This window comes from Coturnix japonica, chromosome 3 (genome assembly GCF_054131305.1).
Source record: "Coturnix japonica strain WE chromosome 3, WE-NBRP24, whole genome shotgun sequence".
In the NCBI taxonomy this organism is placed as follows: Eukaryota; Metazoa; Chordata; class Aves; order Galliformes; family Phasianidae; genus Coturnix; species Coturnix japonica.
In genome coordinates, this window is record NC_140665.1 from 41,860,915 (window position 1) to 41,887,603 (window position 26,689).

The 26,689-nt window shown below is 36.6% G+C and overlaps 1 protein-coding gene across 5 annotated transcripts in view; it reads left to right on the top strand.

The window, feature by feature from the left end:
- Positions 1-18,919, top strand: part of PDE10A (phosphodiesterase 10A) — a 337,941-nt gene extending 319,022 nt beyond the window's left edge. For all 5 annotated transcript variants that reach the window (XM_085543452.1, XM_085543451.1, XM_032443890.2 and 2 more), the window contains 5 exons: positions 1,798-1,970; positions 4,207-4,318; positions 6,929-7,009; positions 11,223-11,311; positions 14,512-18,919. In XM_085543452.1, coding sequence (XP_085399578.1) covers positions 1,798-1,970; positions 4,207-4,318; positions 6,929-7,009; positions 11,223-11,311; positions 14,512-14,629 — 573 coding nt within the window. In that variant the 3' untranslated portion in view covers positions 14,630-18,919. The remainder of the gene's footprint in view (positions 1-1,797; positions 1,971-4,206; positions 4,319-6,928; positions 7,010-11,222; positions 11,312-14,511) is intronic.
- Positions 18,920-26,689: the final 7,770 nt, after the last annotated feature.

Genomic DNA, 26,689 nt, shown 5'->3' on the forward strand with positions numbered 1-26,689 from the left:
CAAGTGCTCATGGATGATGCTTAGGTGCACTGGCGTAATAGATCAGCCTTTTGAACTTGTTTTGATATTGAATCAAATAGCCTTTCTGTTTACTTACAGAAATGTTACAGAAGAAAGAAAAAAAAAAAAACAAAAACAAAAACCTAAAACAACAAAATAAAAGGAAACCAACTAGTCCTTCAGGATTTATCTCAATGAATTTCAATTTTACGTTAATAACCTGCAGTAGTTTTCACTTGAACCTTTATAGCCACTTTGTTCATTCAATCTTAGGAGCTATACCTTATACCTTATGCAAAAGCCTATCTAACATTCTCAGAACCAGCAACTTTCATTGGTACTTAATGACGTCAGTTTTTTCTAGTAAAATGAACAGAAGCTGTCACAGTGGTCCTCCTTGTGTTGCAATTTATAAAGCCAAGATAGAAGTTATAGCTCCAAATCTAGCATAATTTAAATTTTAGGACACTTACCATGCTCTTATGGATTAGATGGCATGTCTGGATAGGAAAACCCCAAATCACCAAATCATGAAAATAAATAGTAGTCATTTCCTGGTCCCAAACTGTTAAGGAAGGGTTAATGTGTTATGAATTTTATTTTTATTTTTAACATCATGTACTGTGGCTCAGGCAGCTGTCAAAGGAACATTAAGAAAGCCAGATAGACTGCATTTTCTGTTTGTTATTCACAACGAATCTACTTGTCCAAGTAAAAAGTGTTGGAAAACAACATTTATGTTCTGAATGGTGAAAGAAGCCAAGTCTATTTGCACCACTGAGGAATTATTTTAAACAAATTATGTAAATGCTTGACAAGTCAGGGAAACTTTTGATGAGCTTCAACTCAAATGCCAATGAAATGTCAAAACACATCTGCATTTGATATATTTTAATCATATTTTCTATTTATGAATGTCCATGCCTTGACATGGCTGGCTCATTCTTTTTTACTTTTCTGTTTCCTCTCAACAGTAGGGAAGACTTTTAGCAAGTTGCTTTCAAAATCTTAGAAACAGTAAACAGTATTGACTTGACTTAAAATGTGATATGAAGCTGTGAACAATCACAGTACATGGATATTGTCAGTTAAAAGTGCAATAATGCATGGTGAAAACTGAAAAGGAGTGACAGTGGTATGTTGCCAGAGCCTTCATAGTGGAAAATGTTGTCAGTGTTGTCTTTAGTATATGAGTCAGTCAGCCTGTTGTTGAATAAAGCAGCAGTTTTTTCCTTTGAACATTCATATACATTAATGTACTGTAATTAAGCATACCTCTAAAGAGAACACTTTATCAGTAAATAAATAAACAAATAAATGTGGGCATGTTTCATTTGCAACACTATCAAACCAAGTTTATCTTAGAGCATTAACTTGGATATTTCCTTGCCTGTATTACTTGTTATGCAATATCAAAAATGGTTCTTCAAAGTGAATCAGGCATTCAGTTTACCAGCTTGGCAATGAAGTACTCTGAATCAGGATTAAATCACAAGTTCCCAGGCTTATACTGTTAGGAAGTACTGTACATACAGTGCTTGTAAATCATAGCAGAAAAAAAACTATCATTTTTCTCTGTTGATATCTTTAGCCTTCAGATGGAGCAGTCCTAAGACCAAGTCAGTAGTTTAGTCATAGTTTCATGAGAGCATTTAAAAAGCAAAGATAAAAATGGGGATTTGCGACAAAAATTGTTATTGGGCTGTAAAACTGTTATAACCTGTCTGGTGAAGCAAAGACTAAAATCATCTCAGAATTAGAGCTTGTGCTTTTTATTGGTTTTTTACTTTTTCATAGCTGGAAGGGCACAATGTCTTCTCCAATCTGAGCTCCAATGAATATGAGCAAGTCCTTGAGATCATCCGGAAAGCCATCATCGCCACAGACCTTGCCCTGTATTTTGGAAATAGGAAACAGCTCGAAGAGCTGCATCAGGCAGGAGCATTAAACCTTAAGAACCAAGCACACAGGTAAAGCAACAGACCAGAATTAGTTCACTAGGATGTTAATCCTGGTGCACGTTATTTCATTTGTGTTTCTTCTGCATAGTTTGCTAACAGCTTATCAGCAGCAGAAAGTTAGTGCACAGGCAGTTAAGTGGTAGGAGAAAAATGAAGTGTAATAATTGTTACTAATTGTTATATCATTACCGTTTTTTGTTTGTTTGTTTTGTTGTTGTTGTTGTTTTTTAAGCATGTTTTTTGAAAGATTGTTTCTTACTGGAAGCAAAGTCACTTTCACTTAATCATTGGATGGGAAAACATCTCTTAGCCTCTCCATAAAGCAGCTAACAAACCCAAAACATAATTTAATTGCCAGCTCAGCTGCTGATTTCACATAACTTTGTGACTTGATGAAACAGTTGACTCTAGAGGAAATCCAAGTCAAAAAGAGAAACAAGAAAGAACTCTATTTTATTCTTAGTGAATTAAGATAGCCCTAAGTTTTAAAACTCAACAAAATATGCATATGTTGATGTTCATATATACACAGCCCTTTTTGTCCACCAAAACATAACATAGTATATCCTGAATGACAGATACATCCCATAACAAGGTTGATTAAAATGTTCATACAGCACTACCATACTTCCTTCATTGGTGCTATACTGGAAAATTGATGGATCTTGTCTTGAACTAAGACACAGCAAGATTAGAAAGGAGTTACGGCAAGATATTAAGCCATATGTCTGATTTCATTTTGAAAGGAACTTACGTGTTTGAATCTTTTTTAACTTTCTGAGGGATTTTACAAGTTTTGGTAGTAGCTTTGAATAAATTATCACAACACTGTTGGAAGTGCTGTTATCAAAAGCTTAATTCACAGTATGGAATTGAAGTTTATCAGGCTTGAGTAAAAATCAAAATCTCAAAAAAGACAAAGATGTATAGGAGGTCCTGATAACTTCAAAATAAAGCTTATGATGAATATTGAACTTAGGGGTTATAAAGTTTGAATAAGCAACTTTTTAGACTATGATTGAATATTCTATTATTATTTTTTTTATCCTACCTGCTTCCTTAGAGCATATTCAGTACAAAATCAACACACACATTAGTTTGTAACATAGTTAAATATCCCATGCCTTCTACTTTGTTTCTGTATAGCAAAAGAAGTCATGTTCTAGAGTGCTAAATTTGGCATTTATGTGACTGATTAAACTTCATTTATAATGCAGAAAAATTATAGTTTGCCATTTATCTTTTATTTTGTGATTATGTGTGTTTTCCACAGTAACTTGTCTGTTCACGCATGTTCTATGACTGCTGTCATATTGGTGTGAAAGTTACCAAATTATTTGTTCTTTACATGTAATACACATTAACAAAGATGCAGGCATCCTTATTTGCCATCTTAAGTTCTCCAGAAGGTGGAAATCACATCATTTAATTCATTACTTTGACAGTTATCTTTATAAAACTCAGTATATACTCAAACACTGTATATCTAAGGAATAGAAGACAAGTGCTAGAAAACAGTTTAAAAAAATATTTTTTAGTGTTTTATGCTAATAAGCTTTGCAGACCGGTAGATCTTGTTCAGTTATTCTGTGAAGGACAGGGTAATGTGTGGAAATCTTCTGCTGGGTGTGGAATTCATTCCACTAAAGCAGTGACTTCTCTCTGATGACTGCAGCATTGGGGCTGTTGCGGTGACCTCATTTTCTATAGTTCAAATATTGCTTTAGCAGAGCTTGCATTCAGATCAACTACACCTGATCCACTGTTTTCTAAGGCAGATCTTGAGTAATTTTTTCAGACAGAAATTGAGTTTGATGATCCAGACACTGGCTGTTGTCAGAAGCAGGAATATGAACGGCATACTTTTGAGAAGTGGAGGAAGAAGAGCTTACCTGTAAATGGAGCTCCTTGAGAGTGACCTAGAACTAGTGTTTCTCCTTTTTGGAATATGTGTTCACTTCTCTTTAAATAATGGAAAGAAATGTGGCAACAGGATATGCTATTTTCTTTCCATAGGCTTGTACTTTATTTTCAGAAAATGAGGGGAAAGGCGTAGTAGTTTCATAACAGGCATTCTTGTGTACATTCCTATGAATTTAGTTATAAGTAGTGAAGAAAAGAAGGTGGGGAAATTTTTATATTGTTTCTACTTTATTGAAGATGGAATTGAGGAGTGGAAAATAAAAACCTTGGAATATGGTACTTAAGTCCTTACCAAACTGAATTTACTGTTATTTTATTCTAGAGACAGAGTGATTGGTCTGATGATGACTGCTTGTGATTTGTGTTCTGTAACAAAACTGTGGCCAGTTACCAGAATGACAGCCAACGATATATATGCTGAGTTTTGGGCTGAGGTACGTGTGTTTCTTGTGTTTTATCTCCTGTATTTAAATTTGGGAAGTATATTCTATCATACAGTGACCAAGCAACAGAATATACAAGAAAATCTCTACCTTGTTATGAGTTGCTAAGGTGAAGAACCTATTCCTAGAGAGAAACCCAAACTATGATATCAGCTTCCTTAAAACACACTCATAAACTTGCAGTATGAATACAAGAAGTGCTACAGCAAATGTCACAAACCTTAAAATTTTTCTGATCTCAGTGTTTGGAAATTTGTGAGCCAAATGAAAAACTGGGTCTCAGAGATGGAAATCTGATTTTTAGTGTATTGAAAGTTACACCACATGTAAGATGTACTGAGAATTGAAACATGACATTGAGCTTTGCTAAAGTAATCATGTCCATAAATAAAGATGCAATCTCTAACATAACTTTTGTCCAGGATTAAATTTTCTAATTGTTTAGTTTCTAAAGAGAAAATGTAACAACTTTGAGGATGTCAGCAAAAAAATTCTGAGGATGTTGCATGGAGTTGAATTATGTAGTTTTAGAATATATTCTTTATTTTCAAAAATGTTATCGCACGTGTATCATAAAGTTTTGTTCTGTTATGTGCCATGTGGAGTCAGCAGAATTCAGTGGGCTTCTTTCCATTTTATATAGATGTAAAATGGAAATCAGGCCCACAGAGCTGTTTTTGTATGCATGTAATATGGAAGTTTTTGTCTTGCCTTGTATGTGCTAATTATGGAATTAAAGATATGCATGGCATGTGTTTGTGGTTTTTCTGTATTTAAAAATTCTAGTTCTTTTAGTTATGATCAACTCAGACTATAAATATATTTGTAAAATGTAAACTTTATATGCTCAAAAATCAAATGCTGCGTTCAGTTTCTGAAACGTCAACACTGGCAAGTGAATGTTCTTGTAAGCAATATAATGGAGGTGTACCGTTGATGTGCCTCACAAAGTACAAACTCTACTTGTTTATTTTATGAGACTTAAAATTATTTTTTAAATGTAAGTCTTATGAACATAGTAGAGAATGAAGGATCAAACTAATTTTTCCTACTAAACAATAGTAAAGATGGAAATATAGATATAGCTGAGCCTGCCCAGATGTTAAGCCATTTTCTTAGCCTAAGTTGAGTTAATAGAAGTGCATTTAATATTACAAGTTCATGGATCAAATTTAGATTAGAAATTTTTGAATTACTTTTTTCCTAGATTAATAGTATATCAGGATGTCATGTGGGACCATATCATAGAATCAAAGAATGGTTTGGGTTGGAAAGGACCTTTAAGGTGATCTAGTTCTACACCCCCTCCCCCCACAATAGGTAGGGGTACCTCCCTTTTATACCAGGCTGCTCAAGCCCCATCCAGCCTGGCCTTGAATGCTTTCAGGAAGGTGACATCCTAAGCCTTTCTGGGCAACCTGTTCAAGTGTCTCACCACCCTCACAGTAATGAATTGCTTACTAATAGATCACATCTGCTGTGATTTTTCTTTCTTTTTTTTTTTTCTTTTTTTCTGAGATGTGCGCAACTGGGCAGTTACTAATCTTTCTTCAATGTTTTCTAAGTAACGTATTATAAGTCATTCTATTTCTGTAGCTGTTCTGCAATTATGATACAAAAAATATTAGGGTTTCTTTAACATCTTTTCTGATCATATTCATAACTATGAAGATACAGGAAGTATTTTTATAGCATCTTTTGTCTAGCATCATTTCATATATGTGTTTACACGTATTGAATGCAAAAAAAAAAAAAAAAAAAAATTGTACTCCTAGTATGTGTGTTACAACTAAACAAAAGAAGATACTTTTTAAATATTCAAAATCCAAATGGGAAGTCCTGCAAAACTTGCTGTTAGTGACCTAGCCCGGTAAACTGAATGGACTGGGTGGTCCTAAGAATTCCTTTCAAATCTAAGCAGTTCTGTGATTTTCAGATATCTTTTTCTTTCAAAATTGAATAATGAACATAATACTGAACTTTCTTGATTTTTATTTTTATTTTTCCCTCAGAGCTGACCTTGATTATTGGTAAAGATGTAGTTTTCTTTTTCACAAAGATCTGGTCTTTGGGTTACTGCTGTTCTCAGAGTGTCCTTCTTATGCATTTAGGTGCATTAATGTACTTAAGAAGGCTGTTTGGCATGCAATTTTATCAAAATACGCTCCTCATCTTTGGTCATAGAAACTGGTTTGTTGACAAAGTGGGTACATTGTAAATTCATCTTCCTCAATCAGCTTTTCCTTGGATAGGTGAGTTGTGTTCTACTGGTAATTGTATTGTAGTGCTTTAAACAGGTAACATTTCCAAAGGTGTGACTATCTATGAGTCAGCAGGTAAATCTGATTTATTTGGTTTTGTTTTTTTTTCCTTCCAGCTACCCCTTTGTAAGGATAGGCCTTTGCAAAGAAGGAAAATATGAGTGCATTGAGTAAAAAAAAAAAAAATAGGTCTTCACCTTAGGTGTTTTTCTCAGATTGTGTTATTTGGGTACCTTGCATTATTATAAATTATGGATTTTCAGATCCACACGCAGTAGGAAATGGGAAGTAATTCTGATCTTAGTACTCTAAAATTTTGTTTTCCAAATCTCCTCTCCAGGGTGATGAAATGAAAAAAACAGGTATTCAACCCATTCCTATGATGGACAGAGACAAGAAAGATGAAGTCCCTCAGGGTCAAGTATGAACTTTCTTTGTAAAATGATACTTGTTTTATAGTGTTAAAAGAAGTATTGAAAAACATTTTATGTGTTAACAAATGTTGCTCTTTATGCCAGAGTATGTGGTTTGCTAAATTCTATGCTTTGTACGCAAAACAAAATGTTATAGGGTTTTTTTTAAGTGGCAGCAGAAAATTTGTTTTCAGAGACATTACTGAAATGACAAAATGTTTTTTCTTTCTGTCTGAAGTTACTATACAACATAACTGTACTTCCTTTATAATAATAAGGCTTAAGGAATGATTTAGGCAGATACAATCAATATTTCTGGCATGGAAATGATCATGCAGTTTTAGAAAGAAAAATTGAAGTCTTTCTTCTGATTATTTATTAGTGCTCTTTTTGTTCTTGTAATTCCCAGTGCAGCAATTTACACCTTGTTGCCTTTTTACCTTCCATTCTTACCTTGCCATTCTTTCATTCCTCTTAACAGGAAGCTTTTGTGAATAGGTAGCAGGCCTCTGGCAAAATTATTAATATGAAAACTTAAGTAACTTTTGTATGTACTATGTTCTTCCCTATCTGGTAAAATTGGTGAAAGGAGGTAAAAAAAGTAATACTAAGGAAGGGTAGTCTCATAGGTACTTCAAAGTTTTAAGAAGTGTCAAAAAACCAAAAGACTAAATTTATGACAAGTTAGAGGACTGTTGAATTTGAAAAGACAAATGTCACTCTGCTGGCATATGGTCAGATATTTAATATATCATGCTATTTTAATGTGCAAATAAGATCAGGTGTTCACTGGCATTAACGAATGGCATGTGGATTAAAGACTCTCTTCAAGATAAATCAATAGCAAAAAATGAAATAAGTCAGGATGTGAAGGTTTTTTCTTAAGTATTTTTAATGTCTATCCAAGTGGTTACATGGGCATCAGTTACGTGGCAATATGTCATTAATACAAGAGGTTTGTTGTCCACAACCAAACTCAGACATTGTGGTTGCTATCTGCTATCTCTGTGGCTTTCTGGAGACACTGGGCAAATGTTAGTAAAGTTCTTTAAGTACTCAAAGAAAAAGCAGCTTGGCCCTGTAGCAGGACAGAGGCACTCACACATCTGTGGTTCTTCATTATTCAGTCCTCTAAATGGAAAATTGCTCTACCTTAATTATTTGATAAGCAGTACTTTGGAAATTTTTTTATTCTGAAACATAACTCTGTATGTTCAATCATATTTTTGCGTAAACCTATTACCCTTATTGTAATAAGTAATTGGCAGTAATTGTTTAAATTCATGTGTCAAGTATAAGCCCAATAAGAAGAGAATTGTTTTTCTGCACTTGGTTTATTTTTCCACACTCTGTATTTGTTATCTTTGAACATCTTGGAAAGCATACAGTTTTACAGTATGTACTTCTTAGCATTTATTAAAGAACTGCTAGTAAGGTGAAAGTACAGATCTAAGAAAAAAGCTATTTTTTTTCTCTTTAAAACATGATGAGTATTGTTGCAAGAACCGTCTTTGTAGGTTCTTCTACTCTGTGTTCTGATGTGTACTTCTTTATAGTATAACAGTAAGATATTAACACCCTGCACTACCCCCCCAAAAAAGACTGAAAACCAGCTTGAGAGTGGAGCTGTAGCTTCTGTGTCTCACAACAGTGTTACAGCAAAATGTGAGATTTAGAACATAGATAGCACAGTGAAAGTAACCATGCCTATGTTCCTGTAGAGGCAGAGTTTAATGAAGCATTATCATCCATTTCCTTAGGCTCCAACAGAAAGTACTAATGAGTTTAGGATCCTGTATTTTTATGTGGATTTTAATTAAAGCATTAACACCTTATTTAAATGACAATTATGTTTAAGAAAAGAGGAGTTGTATAAACATGCAATCTCTGAAAAAATAATTATGCCTCAAATACTTATCTTTGATGAAAATAGTTGTAGTTGGCATTTTCTCTCACTTGGGTTGTTGGATCAGTCAGCCTCCCGTCACCCTCCTTTTCTACGCTTCTCTTGAGAATTAAGCAGTGTTTGTGGTCATACCAAGACTGCACATTCAAAGTGTATTTTCTTCTTTGGCTTCTACTGGACTCATGAATATCACTCATCCTCACAGCCTAAGAGTTTTGAAATCTTTGAGGAGAATAGAAAAGTCAAAACTATGCAGCGACTTAAAAGAGTCAAGCCATTCAATATTTAGCTCAGAAATTTGTTTATTTAGATTGAAAATTAAAAGTTCACTTTTATGCAAGGATTAAAATATTAGGAGTTATTTCATAGTTAAAATGCTTCATTGTTAACATTAAAAATCCAGCTGTCAAAGCTATAAATATATTTAGTATGCATAGTGGAAGAGGCAATAGCAGTTTGTTTCAGAAGCAAAAGATATTTCCTAGTTCCTCCTTGTTAAACATCTTAGGATATATATATACTATGCCTCTCTTATCAACAATAATCAATCTGACTTCAATAGATCATTCGTGCCTGAGTGAAATGGAGGCTATGTGTCTAGTGAAATGTGTCTAGCCACAGGCAATGTAAAACTGAGTCTGGAATTATTTATTAAGATAACCCAAGCCTTTTACCAAAGGGATTTGGGTGAGTTTACTCCTGTCAGAAATTTAAACTGTTGCAAATGAGCATTTTTAGTTAGCTGATCTTTATTCAGAATCCAAACCAGTTAGTTGCTGTTGTTGTTTTTGTTTGTTTGTTTTGTTTTCTTTTTCTCTTTCGATGAGGTACATTTTAACCTCAAAGAGCTTTCAAAGCTTCAAAAAAAGATGCTTTGTTTCAAATACTGGAGCTCCATAAAGAAGATTAGCTGGAACTTACTGTAAATTTATTTACTTTTCTTGAAAGTTTTTTCACATTTTGCAGTAGCAGCACACTTCCCTTTAAGAAATCTACAGTGTGACTGTACCTATCATCCCACTCGTATTTTTTGTCAGATATGGTGCAATCTGCTGTTTTCCAGAAAAATATAACTAGCCGCCTTAGCAAACCAATAACCAAAAAAAAACACAACAAAACAAAACAAAAAAAAACTGAGATGAAAAAAACACCCGAAACACATAGGATGAAAGTAATGCAGTATGCAAAGCAGAAAACTGCTTCTTTTAAGATGAACAGATTTGACTATGACTGCTGATGAACCGACAAGCCTTGCCTTCTGGCCTAATGCAGTTTCTTTCCATCAGTTACACTGTAATTACTTTAAATCTGACATAGATTCTTAGGTCAGAAAAATGTCTTTTTTTAAAGTACAAAATGGATTTGTTTACATAACAGTATGGGAGGAATCTTCCTATTGATGGAGGTAAGGACAATAAAGGCAAGAGTTACTTTGATTTCTGAAAAAGAACCAATGTTTAGACTACTAAAAGGAGAGATATTTCTTAATCAAATATTTTGGTTACAGTACACATGTCATATATCACTATCAAGCATTTGAAAATTCTGTCCCTAAGAAAGGGAACATATAGTGACTGTCATGAGAGTAAATGAAAGGTGTTTCAGTGAATTTGAATTTTAGCTGTCATCCTTGATTTTAAGAGTTGTATTTCTAAATAAACCCACGTTGCATGATAAATCAATTGCAGCATGGTAGCAGTCATAGGATGGTAAGCCTACATTAATTATATATCATTGACAGTGTGCTCATTCTCTGTGTAAGTTTCTATGATACTGGTAAAAGTATACCACTCCACTGCATATATGAAAAGAAAACAGGAACTTTACCAGGGTGCAAAGCCTGTAGCATGTCAGGTAAATTGAGCTATGAAATACATACTCTGGAGGATATCAGAAAAATCAAGAACTCATCGTATTTTGGATATTCTGAGCAACTTTTCTGCTTTTAAAATGTTTGGGGTTTTTTTTTCCATCACATGAATGTCTTCTTGTCACTACTGCCACTAAAAAGCCAGATAGATCCTGAGAAAAATCAGTTAAATCAATTGAGAGTAAAAGATCTTGTAGAAAATCCTATCTGAAACAGGCATCTTAATCATTAGAGAGAGGTGAGAAAGCAACTTGTAATTATTAGTCTCTTCACTATTACTGTCTCATTTTAAAGTCTTTGCATATTAAGGTGAGATGTGTAAGTGTGAATTCCTAACATAAGCAGTAATTAAGTAAGCGCTCGATGTCTTAGCTCTAGTCGGCTGTTTACTTTCAGAGTTTTAATTTGGCAACATTTAATTTTTGTTCGTTGCTGTTTTTCATAGATTGGATTCTACAATGCTGTAGCCATCCCATGTTACACTACACTTGCACAGATCTTTCCTCCAACTGGGCCACTACTCCGAGCATGCAGGTGAGTAAATGTGTAAGGTTTTGCATAGCAGGCAGCTCAGCTAAAGAAAAAGCAAACTAGTTTTTCTGGAAATACACACTTTTAATTTGGGAATTTGCATGTAGATAAATGGGGTTATATTTCTCATGGTAATTTATGTAGAAACCCAGAGGCAATAACTACTGACTGGGTCTGTCCAACACAGATTTGCAGACACAGATGATTAAAATGAGCTTGATGCTAAAAGTATTTAGAGGGAAACAGGTTCAGCGATTATGTATCTCTATCTCATGTGATTTGGAGCAATTTCACTCTGTCATTTTTATTTCAACATGATACAAGTAAGATTGGCAGAAAACAAGAATTTTATTTCATTAAAAAAGTAGTTTTTGCATATCATTTAATTTTGTATCTGAACATTTCTGTTAGAAAACGGAAAAAATAGTGCCCCAACATAGAATAACCAGTAAATTGGAGCATAGGGATGTGAAATGTAGGAAAGAAAAATGTAGCCTTGTCCTTCCAATCATCAAGAATGTAGCTTGGGGTCTTCTGAAGGAGAGACAAGTGTCCTTTAACAATTGGCTTCTTTTACTCTGGAATGATGGTAGATCTCTTTGTAGGTAGCGCACTCCAATAATTCTATCTGATACCATGGCAATCTTGACTGACCTGTTGAAATCAGTACTCTTCGTGAAAACGTTTAATCTGTATTCTCTAAGGAAAAGCAGTTGGTTGGTAAAATGCTAGCAGTTTTTAGTCCCTTCCAACTCAAACCATTCAGTGGTTCTTTGAAAGTGTCTTGCAGGGTATGGACAAAGAATTATTCATATTGATGAAAAAAAAAGACATATTAGGAAAGTTACGGATACTAGGAATGTTTTGTTACTAGCATGGTCAAATGAGAGGTCTTAAAAAATGAGTTTATACTTACAGTAGAAACATTTGCATAAGCCTGTCAGTGTCTTTACTCATAAGTAAGCATTGTTATTTGTCTTGATGAGAAATTAGGCTGAGAAGCTAAGGGGAGAGGTTGAGACTGCATAGCTTCATCTTTGAGAGCAGGGTTCTTGGAAGACCTGTATCTTTTGCTTTCCAACAATGCATGCAAGTAAGAGTTTCAGAAGTGAGTTGTAGAACTTGGTCATCTGTCTTTCAGTACTCAACTGAAGGGACATAAAGTTGATTTGCAGAACTGGTACAAAAGTGGTTGCATGGATGCTGGGATAGAGTTCGGTTTTTGTAATACTTAATTGCTTCCTGAAATCTGTTTCCTGCCATGAGATCTTCTGATGAGCAGTTTGATAGTTCTAGAGCTGAACTGCTCTCTGAATTACTTTCTGTAGATTGGTGCACATGGTACCTGAGGTAGTTGTTGGTGGAATGGCAGTAGAGGTCAAACTTTCCCACCAATATCCCATTACATGTTGTTGCCATGTGAATGATGGCAGCAGAGGGGAAGTCTGTCAAAATGGTGTCTGACATGGAAGTGCTTATGAAGCAAAGGTGTATGAATGAATTCCTTCATGTGGAAAAAATGGCACCCACTGGCATTAATCAACATATGCTGAACATTTATGGAGACCAAAAGGCGAATATGAGCTCAGTGAGGTGATGGGTGGTGTGTTTCAGCAGTGGCAACAGTGACATGAAAGGCAAGCCAGGCTCTGTCAACCATGAATATTTTTACAACCATAGGGCACAGGCTCTTCTCTGGTGAAAATGCATAATTGATCATAGTGAATATACTGAAAAACATTTTTTTGTAGCTGAGAATTTTCTTTATCCAATAGTGTGTTTGTGCTCTTTATAGCTTTTCTAGTTTCCATGGTGAAAAATACATATATATTTTTAGAGCAATCTATATATATTTATTTTGGAATGAGGGAAAGTGATTTCTCTTTTAAATTTAACCAAATATTTTTAAATAGTTTTCCATGTGCCTACAGGTTTCTGATTTGCTGCTGAAATAGATACAGTTTACAAATAGTTTAGCTGAATTTCTCCTCATTACTTTCCCAGTATTGGGAAGTGGACCTGGAAATAGTGACAATTTAGTTTTTCTAATCTTTGGCATTTGATTGTATTTACTGAGCTTCGGTGTTATATTAATGCTGGTTTCATGTCTTCCAGTTGGCTTGGAGCAAAGGAAGTTTAGGTTAAAATGTGCTTGCATAAAATGATAAAGGTGTTCCCCTAGAGGGCACCAGCTTTCTTTCGTAGACTTTCTTAGACCCTTCCGTCCCCCACTGCTGGAAAATGTAACATTTTCTCTTCTTGTTTGTTTGTTGTATTTCCAGTTCATAATTTGCTGTTTTTTATCAACTGTTTCAGCAAATCTGTGATGTAAAAATCACGAGAACTACCATATAAATTCAAATGTAATGCAATAATATTGCTTGCATCATATAGGATCTTCATAGGTTTATCATCCTGTTTACTGAAAACATCTAAGAACCATTGTTTTAGTAACTAGATTCCTGATATTATAAACTTGGAACAACTGGGATTGCTCTCCTTCTCCCTACATGTGAAGACTGAATGCTAGATTTGTTCCATAGGTTGCAAAGTATGGTTAATGTTATTTATCATTAACATAGCCTTCCAAGTCACTTGGACTTGGGAGTTGGTCAGGCTGTGAGACCATGAAAACAAAATCTGTCTCGAGGAAGAGGCATTCTTTTGCTGTAGCAGATTGATAGGTATATTTCCACACTAGTAATTGCAGATTAATGCTATGATGTTGGTATGAAACATCTTACACATTGTCAGGCAACCTCTGCACAGAAGTTTCAGAAGGTTTAATGTGCTTCTGTGGTTTCCGGTGAAGGAAGTTTCCTGGCAAGAGTTCCGATCCCTATAGCGCCTCTGGACTGCTGCTTCAGAGACTGTGCAGGCATGGGTCCAGCTGGGTTTCCTCTGCAGCCAGGAGAGCTATGGAATTGTAATAGATACAGGTGCTAACCTCTATCTCCAGTGCTCATGCTGAAGTTGTGGCATAGGCTTATATATAGGTCAACAGGTATGCTATCTACACAGGATTGTAAAATGAGATAACTTAAGACATAGGATGAAAGAATATAATGATGATAGCTTGGTGACATACTAGCACTTTTGTTCATAAAGCTACATCATGAAGTGTAGTACAGCAGAGAATATAACTAGGAAGAAATCTCATTCAACTTAGAGTGTTTTCCTCTCTGACTATTTTGTATCTCCAGGGACAATCTCAATCAATGGGAGAAAGTAACGAGAGGTGAAGAAGCCTTTATATGGATTACTTCCCAGTCCATTGCTCCTGGAACCTCAGATTCACTTCCTGTGAAGACTGATGACTGAACAGCAGCAACAGATTGCTTTAACCCTAAAAGCATCCATTTGGGAGTTGGTTTAGTTTGTTTGTTGTATGTTTTTGTTTGTTCGTTTTTAAGATTTTTATTTGACGAAGGAAAAAGAAAAGCTACAAAATGCTAAGAAGCAAATCTGCCTATGAAGGTAGCACTCATGGCGTTTCCTCAGCTAAATGACTCTGGCAGCCAATCTTCTGATCTACACCAGTGACACAACACGAACAGAGTGAAAATGACACCCAGATGTTTTGGAATCAGCTATCAAAAGAGAACTAACAACTTGTGAAAATAAAGACTGGCCTTATCTCATGGGCTACATTGCTGAGGCCTTAATTTAAAACTGATGGGGGGCGGGGGGAAATCTTAGGGGGTACTTCTAAATTGTATCTTTCTAGTAAGGGTTTCAATGGTACTTTTATTATACTGTACTGTGGCTGGCTTTAACACCAGTGTCACTTGGGAGTTCTTGGCTATAAATAGAACAATATACCCATTGCTAGTGTGAATGTTTATGTGTGATCTACTTGTAATCAGTTTGAACTCCAGCAGAATCCTTGGAGACTATAATTCATGCTTAGGTTATGGTGAATTCTCTTGCTGCAAACAAAAGAAAAACAACATTCAGGTTAAAGGTTTACAGTACTTCATTAAGTGTCACGATACAAATTGTCTGTCACCCACAAAGCAAACATTGGAAGAACTAGATAACTCCTCCCTTAAACACTGGAAGTGATGGATGTTTATCTCCAATAAGGAGAGGTATATGGGCATAGTTCTGGTTGTAGTTTTCATATCTATAGTGACAGAAGCCTCAGATTAAAATGTAAATGTGACAGCAAAGATTTCCTTGCCTAGCTTACTGATAACTAAAGTCAACATATTTATTGCTACCTGCTGAGTTGTATTCCAAAAGGTATTAGAAACATGCCTGAAGTGTGCTATCTGCTGGAAACAAAAGCCCTGTCAGAAAAGTCAAGCCTCAGAAGAGGAACTGTGGTACCATCACAATAAATCAAAAAATTTTGTATAGACTAGCTTTTGTGTTGTACAGTGACACTGCATGTCTCCTACTGCTCTTTCCCCCATCCTAAGATGAGTGAAATTGGGAAACTTTTCCCTTTTTTCATTTGTTTTTTTTCCCTTAGTTCAGCAAAATGTCAAGACTTGGAACTGCCTTTCTTTGCAAAAGAATAGCTGACGGAAGAAAACTAAAATACTGTGTTTACAGTTCTGTGCTTCAGTTAGGCTTCAGCCTTAACATTTTATGCACAGACTTTAGGACCTTACATTTAATGCCACTCTTTTGAACTTAGTGCAATTGTACAGAGTATGTTTAAAGAACATTTATTTTGCCTTCATCTTTTTCTCAAAAATGATGAAAAAAATCTTTGTATTGATCCACACAGTAGGTCACAACATGATCTTTGTATACTTTTCACATACAGCCCCTACTGCATTAGATGCTTTTTCACAGACAAAACACTCTTGTAGTGGTTCTGTGATAACACATCCTTTTGCGTAACTGTAACTGATAGTAGTAGTAATGAAGACAGAACACAAGTTCTCTTTCCCTCTCATGTCTTTTGAGCTGTATCATTATAATTAGCGTGCCATCTTCTGGGTTTCATTTTGGTGACTTGAACTCTTGAGTTTTGCCTTCTGTTATGGTCGAGCACATACCAGTGTATGTACATGTGTACAGTATGTGATGCATAATCACATAATGTATAACTGCACCTAGGCCTTTGCATTAAGCAAATATCCCAGAGGTTGGAAATATTAATCAATATCAATATTAAATTATCTTACTTGTTTGATACAGGTTACCTAGCAGCAGCCCCATAGTTCTTTTCAGTTGTATAGTCAATTCTAAGTGCAGAAATTCATTGTTAACCACAGTAAATTGAGTAATAAAAAAGGCAGGAAACAATTACACCAATGCAAAATGGGCAGTGTCTCATGCTGTCTTCTGCTTTACTCCTTAGCAGTTTCGCTGTAATGAAATCGAGCACCTGCTAAGCACTTGAGATACAGTGAATGGCTCCTAATTGACATTGAAATCATCCAGATATATGGTGACAACAAAAATATTTTCCAAAATTCGGACACCCCAGCAACTAAACTGAACATTTTTACTTTGCGAGTTATTTGCGGTTATTCTGCCTCTTCTTTGAATGCTGAACTTACAACCTTTGCAAAAATAGTTCAAAGCACACTGTGTCTGTGTTAAGGGGTTCTTAATCCATCTTTTAGTCATTGTGAGCAGTAAAGACAATTTTGCTAGTGATGCCACTTAACATTCAAAATATTTAACAGATTCATTCAGTGTTTTACATGTTGAATTTTGTAAGTACTGATACAGAAGATACATCCCTAACAAATTTATCAAATTGGCAATAAGTTGTACTGCCAGTGTCTCAAGTCAATCAGATGATTTTTCTAATACCAAACTCTCCAGACCACATTTGTTATAGCACAGTGTCTGATAGAATTAAAAACTTTGGTTCCAGTAATTGTGATTTGCTTTCCTGGTGACTGTAACAAAAAACTTGTTTTTTGTTAGCAGCTAAACTAACAAAATCAGCCATAGTGTTTTCTAAGCAAATTCAGCCTTAGCATATAAAGAGTACAGATTCAGACATGCAAATTTTCTGTAGAAAAATAACCACCCTTAAATCAGTACTTCCAAAGCTCGAGTACATTTGAGTTTTGTTTGAGGTTTAATGGAAGTTTAATACACTGAGATTTAATTGTTCAGACTTCAGAAATCTGTCTCATTAAACTAAACTTCCAGAAGCTATTTTGATCCTGCTAAAACCTGATGATGTATAAAATGAATAAGAATGAATAAAAAAACTTAATAGGGCTTTTTATTTGTTTTTTCCCCTAGAAGTGTTAGACCCTGTACTCCCAGAACATCATTATTTTCATTAGTGGTCTGGGCCTGTTTTGTGCTTCGAAGTCCTGGACAAGTAAAAGGACTAATTGAAGCCATATCTGAGCTTGACATATCTGAGTTGACATAATGTGATATTCATCTGACCTGTTGCATATTTTATTAGAGCAATGACAGAAACACTGTTGTTATATTCAGTCCACAAATTTTGTAATGTAGTATGTAATTCAGTAGTTTCATTAGAGAAATGCAATAGTGTTTTTAGCGGGACTATATGCTAAAGTGTATTTATGTTGGAGGGGACATGCAGTGTGGAACTCATATTTTTATATGGTGCAGTCTTGTTTCATGTGTTTAAACTTGGAACAGTGTGATGCTATGACTGCATTTAGGCCATGTAGCGTTAAAATTGTAGTGACTGCAGATAGCAACATTCACATTAAAATAGAGATCACCCAATGCTCAAAACAATTACGACTCTCTCTAAATAATGCATTTGCCTCTAACACTGTGACACAGGAACAGTTCTGTGAAGTGGTACAAATCCGTTTCTTCATTCTCAACACAGAAGAGACTTTATGGAGACTATTACAAGGAAGTTCGCATTCAAACTTTAGGTTATATATCCCAGTCCAGCAAAGGCACATCACAACTCTTATTTTGCTTTCTGACCAAAAACTGTGCTCGATTGTAATACGGGTGTATACTCTATCAAAATACCTAAAACTATGGACTGCTTTCTAGGGTAGGTCAAACTGATTTGTTGAGTAGATTCATATATATTCAAAATTCAGGTTGGGCTGTTATGTGGAGAAGAAAGAACTTCAAGTTAGCATTCAACTTTAATACATTTAGTGAGCTGAAAGATTTGTTTTATATATATATATATTTACACACTCACATATATATATATATGATACATATAAACTATCTTTGTAAAAAAGAAAAACAAAAAATATGCAAGTGCAATAATTTAAAGAGGTCTTAACTTTGCATTTATAAATTATAAATACTGTACATGGTGTGTAATTTTTTTCATGTATTCATTTGCAGTCTTTGTATTTAAAAACAAACCTAAACCTTTACTATTACGTTTGTACAATAGAACAGTAAGCATTTATTATGATATAGTTAAGTTGTAAATAAATTCACAGACCAAACAGCCAGTACATATGCATATATGGGTGTCCTATTGTGAAACCTGTTTTTGCTTTTACTGCTGACTTTAGCACAGCAAGACTACTTCTGTGGATATGTAATTATACATATAAATATATGTATGATACATAAGATATATTTAGAAATGTTCATAATTTTAATGGATATATCTATACATATTCTTTGGTGTGAATATTACTGAATACAGAGTTTTTTTTAATATTATTTTTCATGTTTATTTTGGCTATTATTGGGAATGGAAGTGAGGTATGGGAAGTGTGTGCGTGTATGTGTGTGCATGTATGCATGCGTTTGTGTTTGTATCTCATGAGTAAACCACAGGAAAACTGCAATCAGTGCATACTAAAGTCCTTTAAAAAGGCGGCGTCTGCTTTTTTCCTGTAATTGCAGTTTACTGCTTATGGAATGTTTCTCAATCCATTGTTTTTTATATATAATCACGTATTGTGAGTTCACCTTGCCACAGAGATTCACTTTCCCATCTGCCCTCCTACTGCAAAGGGGGTTTACCTTGCTGTTGATGTACTTTCACACAGATCCTTGCCTTGCTGCTGGCAAACGAACATGTAGCTAATAAAGAATCATTGACTGCCTTTTGGGAATTATGCAGATACTGAGATGCTGAATTAACAAAAAATAATCTTGCAACCAAGTGTACAGGGTACAGGGCTTTGACAGTCAGCAATACCTTGAAAATACAAGCTAAGTTCAAAGAACCAGAGGACAACGTTGTGAAAATTGCTGTGGCAAATACTTTTAAATTAGGTGTGCAAAAATAAGGAAAAGAATCTAATGTGTTTATCTGCCTGGTACAGTCATTTCCTTCAAAGATGTCTTGCACAGTTCACGCTCAATAAACAGAGCATTCAACATTTATAGCTCTCAAAGTGGCCTTATGTTTTCAGGAGTCTACATGACACTTTGATTCTCATTGACAGACATCATGCTTGGGATAGAGGCTTCAGCCTGAGCTCACACTCTTATTCTCAGAACAGACTCTAAATGTTCCTGGTCTCCCTCCCCACTGAAGGAACCTGGAACATTGAGAGCACAGCTTGGCTGGTAAGAAGATTCCAGAGCAACTGTTTAACTACTGCCTGCTATTGTCAACAACAAGTTTAACAAAATATTCCTTGGTTTGGGTTATTGTGAGTAACACTTCCACAGATCTCTGCTGTGAGTAATGTGCTGGAAAGGGTCACTTTTGTGATGGAACAGAAACTACAGTGATTTAATGCATTTGTTATGGATTATTCTTTTAAGTTTAAACTTATGAATACTTTTGGAGGACAAGCACTACAGGAGGAATGTTTCTGTGAAAGCTATTAATTGGGTCCTTTCCACCTGTTTCTGTACTGTACTGTTGGCAAGAAACTGGGCTGAAGTCAATTCCTTTCTGGTCAAGGTTCTCAAATTGACGGCAATCAATCAGATGCTTTTTCATATTTTGCTTGTTACACAGATGGCTCTTATATCAGAGCATGGTGCTTTGCCAGCAATGGCCACTGCACAGCCTGTATGCTTTCTCTAACATTTTTGGTCATTTGTTATTGAAAACATCATTGGAGACTTTTAAAAGCAATCTCTGAATATATTCCCATGTAGGTGTCGCAAAAAACTTTAAATGAAAAAGTACCCCCAGCTGAAGCTTATGGATATCTGGGGAGAAACTAGTAGTTCCAGTGAGCTGTGAATCGGGCTTCACTGTGAGCGTTCAAATGCTCTGTAAAATATTATGCTCATTTCAGTCAATTGTATTGGCAGGTGACTTTAATGGATTTCACTTGATCAACATGTGCTGGAGATTACTTCATTGCACATTGCACAGAACTCAAGTTTCTAAGGAATAAATATATTTTTGTATTGTTTTTTGTTGGAGTGCCTGCACAGTAGGACACAAAAATCAGAATGATTCCTTTTTGAAAGCCATCTTCCATGATTTTTTTTCCTGTGTTGCTATCTTTATTGGTACAAACGGATCAGAGGGAACTTCCCCAATGTTCAGAGGTAGTTGCTATTCTAGTCAGCGAGGCATTGGTTGTAGCCTTCTTATGTCCCACACTACAGGATATGTAAATCCCAGGACCATCAGTCCCAGAAAAGCTGGATGTTCTTCACTGTAGACTTCAATGAGCATTTTACGTGAAAAATGAGCATCTTGTGAGAGATTTGAACGTTTGCTATTTGAAAGCTTCTAAGTCAACTGTTTGAAATCAGTAGATAGAACTTGCTAGTAAGGTTGGCAAGTTCCTCATTTGTTGCTTCTTTTTTCCTTCCTGCTCTTTTGTCCTATTAATTTACTTTCGTGTTGGAGCAATTTTTTTATTTTTATTTTTTTTCCTTTTTCTTTGACCTTTGAGGACTTCCTGAGCGAAACAGACCACCATCTCTATAGCTTTTTCTACCTTCTCTACCTCTTGGTCTTAACTTCCAGTGATCAGGAATTAAAAGTGTAAATCGCTCTGCTATGTTTCAGAGGTTTATGTAAACTGCAGGCTGTGTATCAAATAATTAATGTGTTGGAAGTACAGAAAGGAGAACTTAAACCTCAGTTGCTCTCAGCTCTGATTGTAAGTTTGTCTGTAGTATTGCACATCTTGAAAGCTGTGGAATGAAGTAAACACTGAGGCATGTCAGGGTAAGGTGAGGGCAGAATTAAACTGAAAGACAGACTCTACCTGTAGAGGAAGTGTTGCTCACTGACAGACTTGTCTAAAATCAGGAGGCAAATTAGAACTCAGCTCCCTAGTGTCCCTGAACTGTGTTATTCTGAATTGCATATGGATATTGTACAGAGTCACTGCCCTCATAGCACTGTTCTTTAAAGCGTACTGTGTGAAGAGCTTTTTGTGTACTATGGAAAGTGTCTCTATTCAGACTCGGCCCAGACAAAATGTATCTTGCTGAGGTTCTTGCTGCTTTTCATTTGAAGCTGAAGGTGGATACACCATCCCTGGAGACGTTTAAGGTCAGGCTAAATGAGGCTCTGAGCAACATGACCTAGATGTAAGGTGTCCCTGTTCAGATCAGGAGGGTTTTTGCATTTACAATACCTTTAACTGAATTCCTGTTGTTTGTTAATCCCATATTGCCCATCTCACAGATGCTGCCATTTGTATGTCTTGCTCCTTTTGTTGTGTGTCCTATGGTGACAGTAAACTCAAGCAGAGTTTGCAGAGTTTTGTTTGAGTTTCTGTTTCTGTTTGATATCTAAACTTGATCCGACAAAACAATTTTGACACTAGAGGGAGAATTCCCCCTCTCTACGAACATTAATGCTGTGGGACTTTAGTTGGTGAACATCTTTGTGGTAAACAAAAAGTAGTTCTTCACGTTCCTTCAAATGGGACCTTTACCAAGAGCAAATCTGTGGAATTTTTTTCATTTAAGTCTGTTGATACAAATGACATCATAGGAAGGCTGGAGCAGAACATGATTTCTGTTGTGAAAGGCTTTGTGTCAATGTTTTGTCACTAATGGTTTTGCCGTGCTTTATCAATGTCATATTTTAAATGAGGGATGGACCTCAGTCTTTTCTCCAAATAGCCTCTGCTTTTATAACAGGACTTCTTTAGTTTTGAGACCGTACCCCTCTGAATTTTGGATGAGAACAAAAGCTTAGTGGGAGGAAAATGAAGGTACCAGTGCAGAGATCACACCTGATATTACTAAAAAACTACATAATACATCGGCCTGTGTTTTACACTTTGTGTTTTGACTTTGGAAACATGGTAAAAGAGTAAGATATATGGAAACTTGCCATACCATGCCAGAGTTTATTTTTGGCATTCCTAATACACAATGTAAACAAAGCAACTTGCCTGCACAACCTCAGAGCAAGTCTGGTTTATCTTATTGGCTTTTCTTTTGTTGTTGTTTAAAAATCATGTAGAGATATTTTATCTCTGTCTTTAGTAGGAAAAAATACTTCCCAACAGATAAGTCTGGATTTTGAGACTGAGTGCAGTGATGATTTGGACTGCCTATGGGTTGTGTTTCTGGGACAGAAGTGTGACTATGAAACTGGGGTGGGGACAAACAACTTAAACACAACATAAAAGAAAGAATTACTTTAGATTTTGACTTATTAATGAGTTCTAGTTTCTCTGTCTTAAATCTAATCCCAGAGCCTGCTGGTATCAGTATCAGCTTTTCTGGTAGTACCAATCAACCTGACTACTGCAACTGCTAAATAGCTGTACTGTAGCTGTGATGGTGTCCCCATATTTGGTTAAAAGGTTCTGATGAGTAAGCCATATTCTGGACATTTTGTTTTGCTGTTGTATAAAGAATGCACTGCACTGCAGACACTTCTGAATTATCCCTGTCCTATGGTAAGCCTTCTTTAGCCTTCTGCCTTCCCACATCTCATTCTTACAGCACTCTGTCCCAGCCTAGACAGAAATGAAATCTGGAATGTGACCGCGTTTGTGGTCAAAAAGTCTTTCTGACTCCTTAGATGAGAGTCTTAAATGAGGAATGGGGACAACTGTGGATGCCTAAATCACCATCAGTCCCCAGAATGCAATGACCATTTTGACTTCCAAAAGTGGCTATACCATTTGTAGTAGTTGCTAGTGACCTCAGAATACCTGGTCTAGTATTGCAGGTTCTGTTTGCCCCCATTTTCAGCTTTTGAGCTTGCCTTTGACGCAGATACCTTGCTGAGCCTTCCCGTGCCATTATACGTGTCCCAGGCTGCATGTCTGGCTCAGCACAGTATCCACCCTATTTCTATGATGGAGAAAATTGGCAGATCCCTCCCATACCCCATAGGGCTGTCCCTGGGGTGCCAAATGCAAACGCCTATACAGACTTCAAGCTGCTCTGTTGACCTGAGCACAAGGTTGCTTCAACAATCTGCTGCACAGCAGGGCTTTTGGGTCCCTTCCAAGGCTTTCAGAACAAATGCATATGGTCCCTCACACAGGCCCCCTGCCCTCTGGTTCATTCTGTCTTTTTATGCAATAACAATGTGAAATTAAAGTAAACGAAGACTATTACTGTGACAAAGCATGCAACAACCATAAGATATTTGCATTTCAGGGCATTTGAGGGGAAAGATAATAGCCATTAAACTTGTAGCAATAGATCCAGTTTCTTGGCAGCTCTCTCTGTTGCACATTGCAAACAAGAGTCCTGCTGTATTACTGACAGTAATGGAAGGAATGCTGCAGCTTTTTTTCCCTTTGCACAAACACGGTTTAGGAGCAGAATCTCAGGGGGAAGAGAGGTTGTGCAGTTTGGCGCCTGCATGTTTCACTATTAACAAGGCTGTATTGACTTAGACAAATTTGTGGTCACTGTACATGGGAATGCTGGCTGGAAATGAGCACTACTGGGTGCAGATTGGAAGATTCAGATTTTTCTAAACTATAACTTGTTTCAACTCCTTTGTGCCTCATGTGCGTGAAACAGAGAGCCTTTGGAAGGAGAAACTCAGGTTCTGTGTGCCAGCCTGAGAATGACTGCCAGCCTGAGAACTGCCCTCTGGGTAAGGCAGACCCAGATGCTGTGTTTGATGCTCATTAAAATGCACGTCATCTCATTTGTCAGGGATCAGACACGCAACTGGAGATTACTCAAGTTTTTGGAGAAGTACATTGCACTATATATGCTTATAGAATTAATGTACATGGACTGGTATTCTTTGCTTTTGTTTTAATTCTTCCTTTCTACCTGCTCTGTGAATAGCATATGATGTTCAGGCTAAGGGATGTGTGGCAGGACAATCATGGTGTAAAAATGAAGCCTTCTCCATGGTCTTAAAGACTGGCCATATGCCTGCTGTTTACTGCCAAGGACGTCTTCCTTGTTTCTCATGAACTCTCACTGTGTCACTGGATTTTCTTCATTATTGTTCAGAAACTTTGTGCAGGATTCTAGTCTGACTCTCATGGAGGATCACACTGATTGTGATTTTGCTGGAGATCATGCTCTTCAAGATTTTTCTGTCATTTTTTCTTTCACTTTTCCCACAGACCATTTCCCACATGGTTTTGCACCTCTGGTGTATGCTTACAAACTTGCCTGCAGACTGTATCCCATGTGACAGGTCCTTCTGGCACACTATTTATCTCATGTCATCTTAAGTTTCTGGAAGGTTTGTGTCTTGACTTCATCCCATGTCCTGATCTCTGGCTGGTTACTTGTGCATCTGTGGGTAGATGTGGGAATGCAGCATTGTTGGATGAGGCCTTCCTTGATCCTCCATATTGTACCCAAAACCTCATCTCAGTTCAAGGTTAAAATCCTTCAGTCCCTAAATGCTGTCAGCAAGACAGAGAAGGAAGTCTTTTATTCCTTAAAAGACTGAAATATTTTTATATACAATAGAAATGCTTTGTACTCACTGACATAAAGGCACTCCCTCAGACAAGACTGTGAAGGTTTTTTTTTAGAGGTCAGCCAATGTGAGGAGAAAGGAAGAGTTACCATAGGGATAGGTTTAAAGTCCTGTTGCTTCAGCACACCAGTCCCACCATTTGTCGTAAGTGGACACCAGCAAGCAGCAAGTAGGTGCCCACCTCCTGTCCCCCAGGGGACACTGCTGGGTGCCTGAGGTTTGCTGTAGCCCTGCTGCTCAGTAACCTTGAACTGGACCTGCTTTGTCACATCCTTTTTTTTTTTTTTTTTTTTTTTAAATTATTATTTTATTTTTTTAATATATTGAAGTGAATGAAGACAACTGAGGGAATGGACAGGAAAAGGGGCAGAGGAGAAGTGAAGAGGAAAGAAGTCAGGTCATCTGAGTGGGAAGCACTGCCATTCGTCTGTGCTCTGCACTGCTGGGAGAGGCTAAACCATCACTGTGTGAGGATGTGGATGAGGCTGGTGCAAAGCACTGCAATTATGGGATTTTTAGGTGCAGGATGTCATGATCCATCCGGACTAAAACAAATGTATTACCTGTATGTAAGTACAGCTGCAGAGAAGAGGAAGGGAAGAAGTAACAGCTAGACATTGTGTCCAAGTTTAATGAGCCTTTGTTACATGAGGAACATATATTCAGGACAAATTTGGAAGTAAATCTAACTGAAGACATGAAGGGAACAGAAAACGGGGAAAGAAATAAATTTACCTAAAAAAGAACATGCCAGAAAATAATGTTTTCAACCTTTATTTATTTATTTTATTTTGCCTTGCATAACTAAAGATTTGAGGGAAGGGAAGCATGGTGTAGGTTATCTGCAGAGGTTTGAAACAGTGTCGTTTGTGCTCTCCTGGACAAAACTGGAGAAAGTAGTAATCCATGCTTAAAGCAGTTCTCAGTAAGAGGCAGTGGTAATTAGCATGGGGGGGGGGGACCGAGTGGGCCCTTGGGGGAGGGAGCTTTGTTACAACCATGGCAGGGAAGCCCCTTGCACACCAGGGTGTCTGGGCAGCATCTGTGCTGATGGATGAAGCCTGGTGGAATGGACAGGAGGAAGCCAGTGGGATTTGAAATGCCAGCTGGGATGCTGGGAGTAAGGTGAGGAAGCTGTGGAGGATATGGATGAGGCCTTCACCCAGCCTGATGGTTGATGTAGATTTCCCATGTAACAAGTAAAGCCAAGCATTGTCTGCATGGTCCACACTGCTATGGGGCTACCAATCTCAGTGACCTTGTGCAGGAGCCTGGTGTAATGTTTCAGATGTATGTCTGTTTCACTGAGGGCAACCTGAATTTTTCCATGTCTAGGAAGTCGTTCTCAACTGTGCTGAGTGATTTACCACGTTTCAACCTTTTTTCCACCTTCATGTTCTGTGGGCAAAAATATCCCTCTGCCTCCCCCAGGAGGTACTGAGAGGAGAGGTGAAACGTAGTTAACATCTCTTCAACTCTGAAAGTGCCAATTACCTTTTTTTATATTATTTTATTTTGCTTTCACATGGTCTATATATATAGCTATAAATATAGCTAGCTAAATTCAGAGAAACAGTTTTCAACCCATGTTTAGCACTGAAGTGGGCTGGTTCTATTTTAGGGCTGAA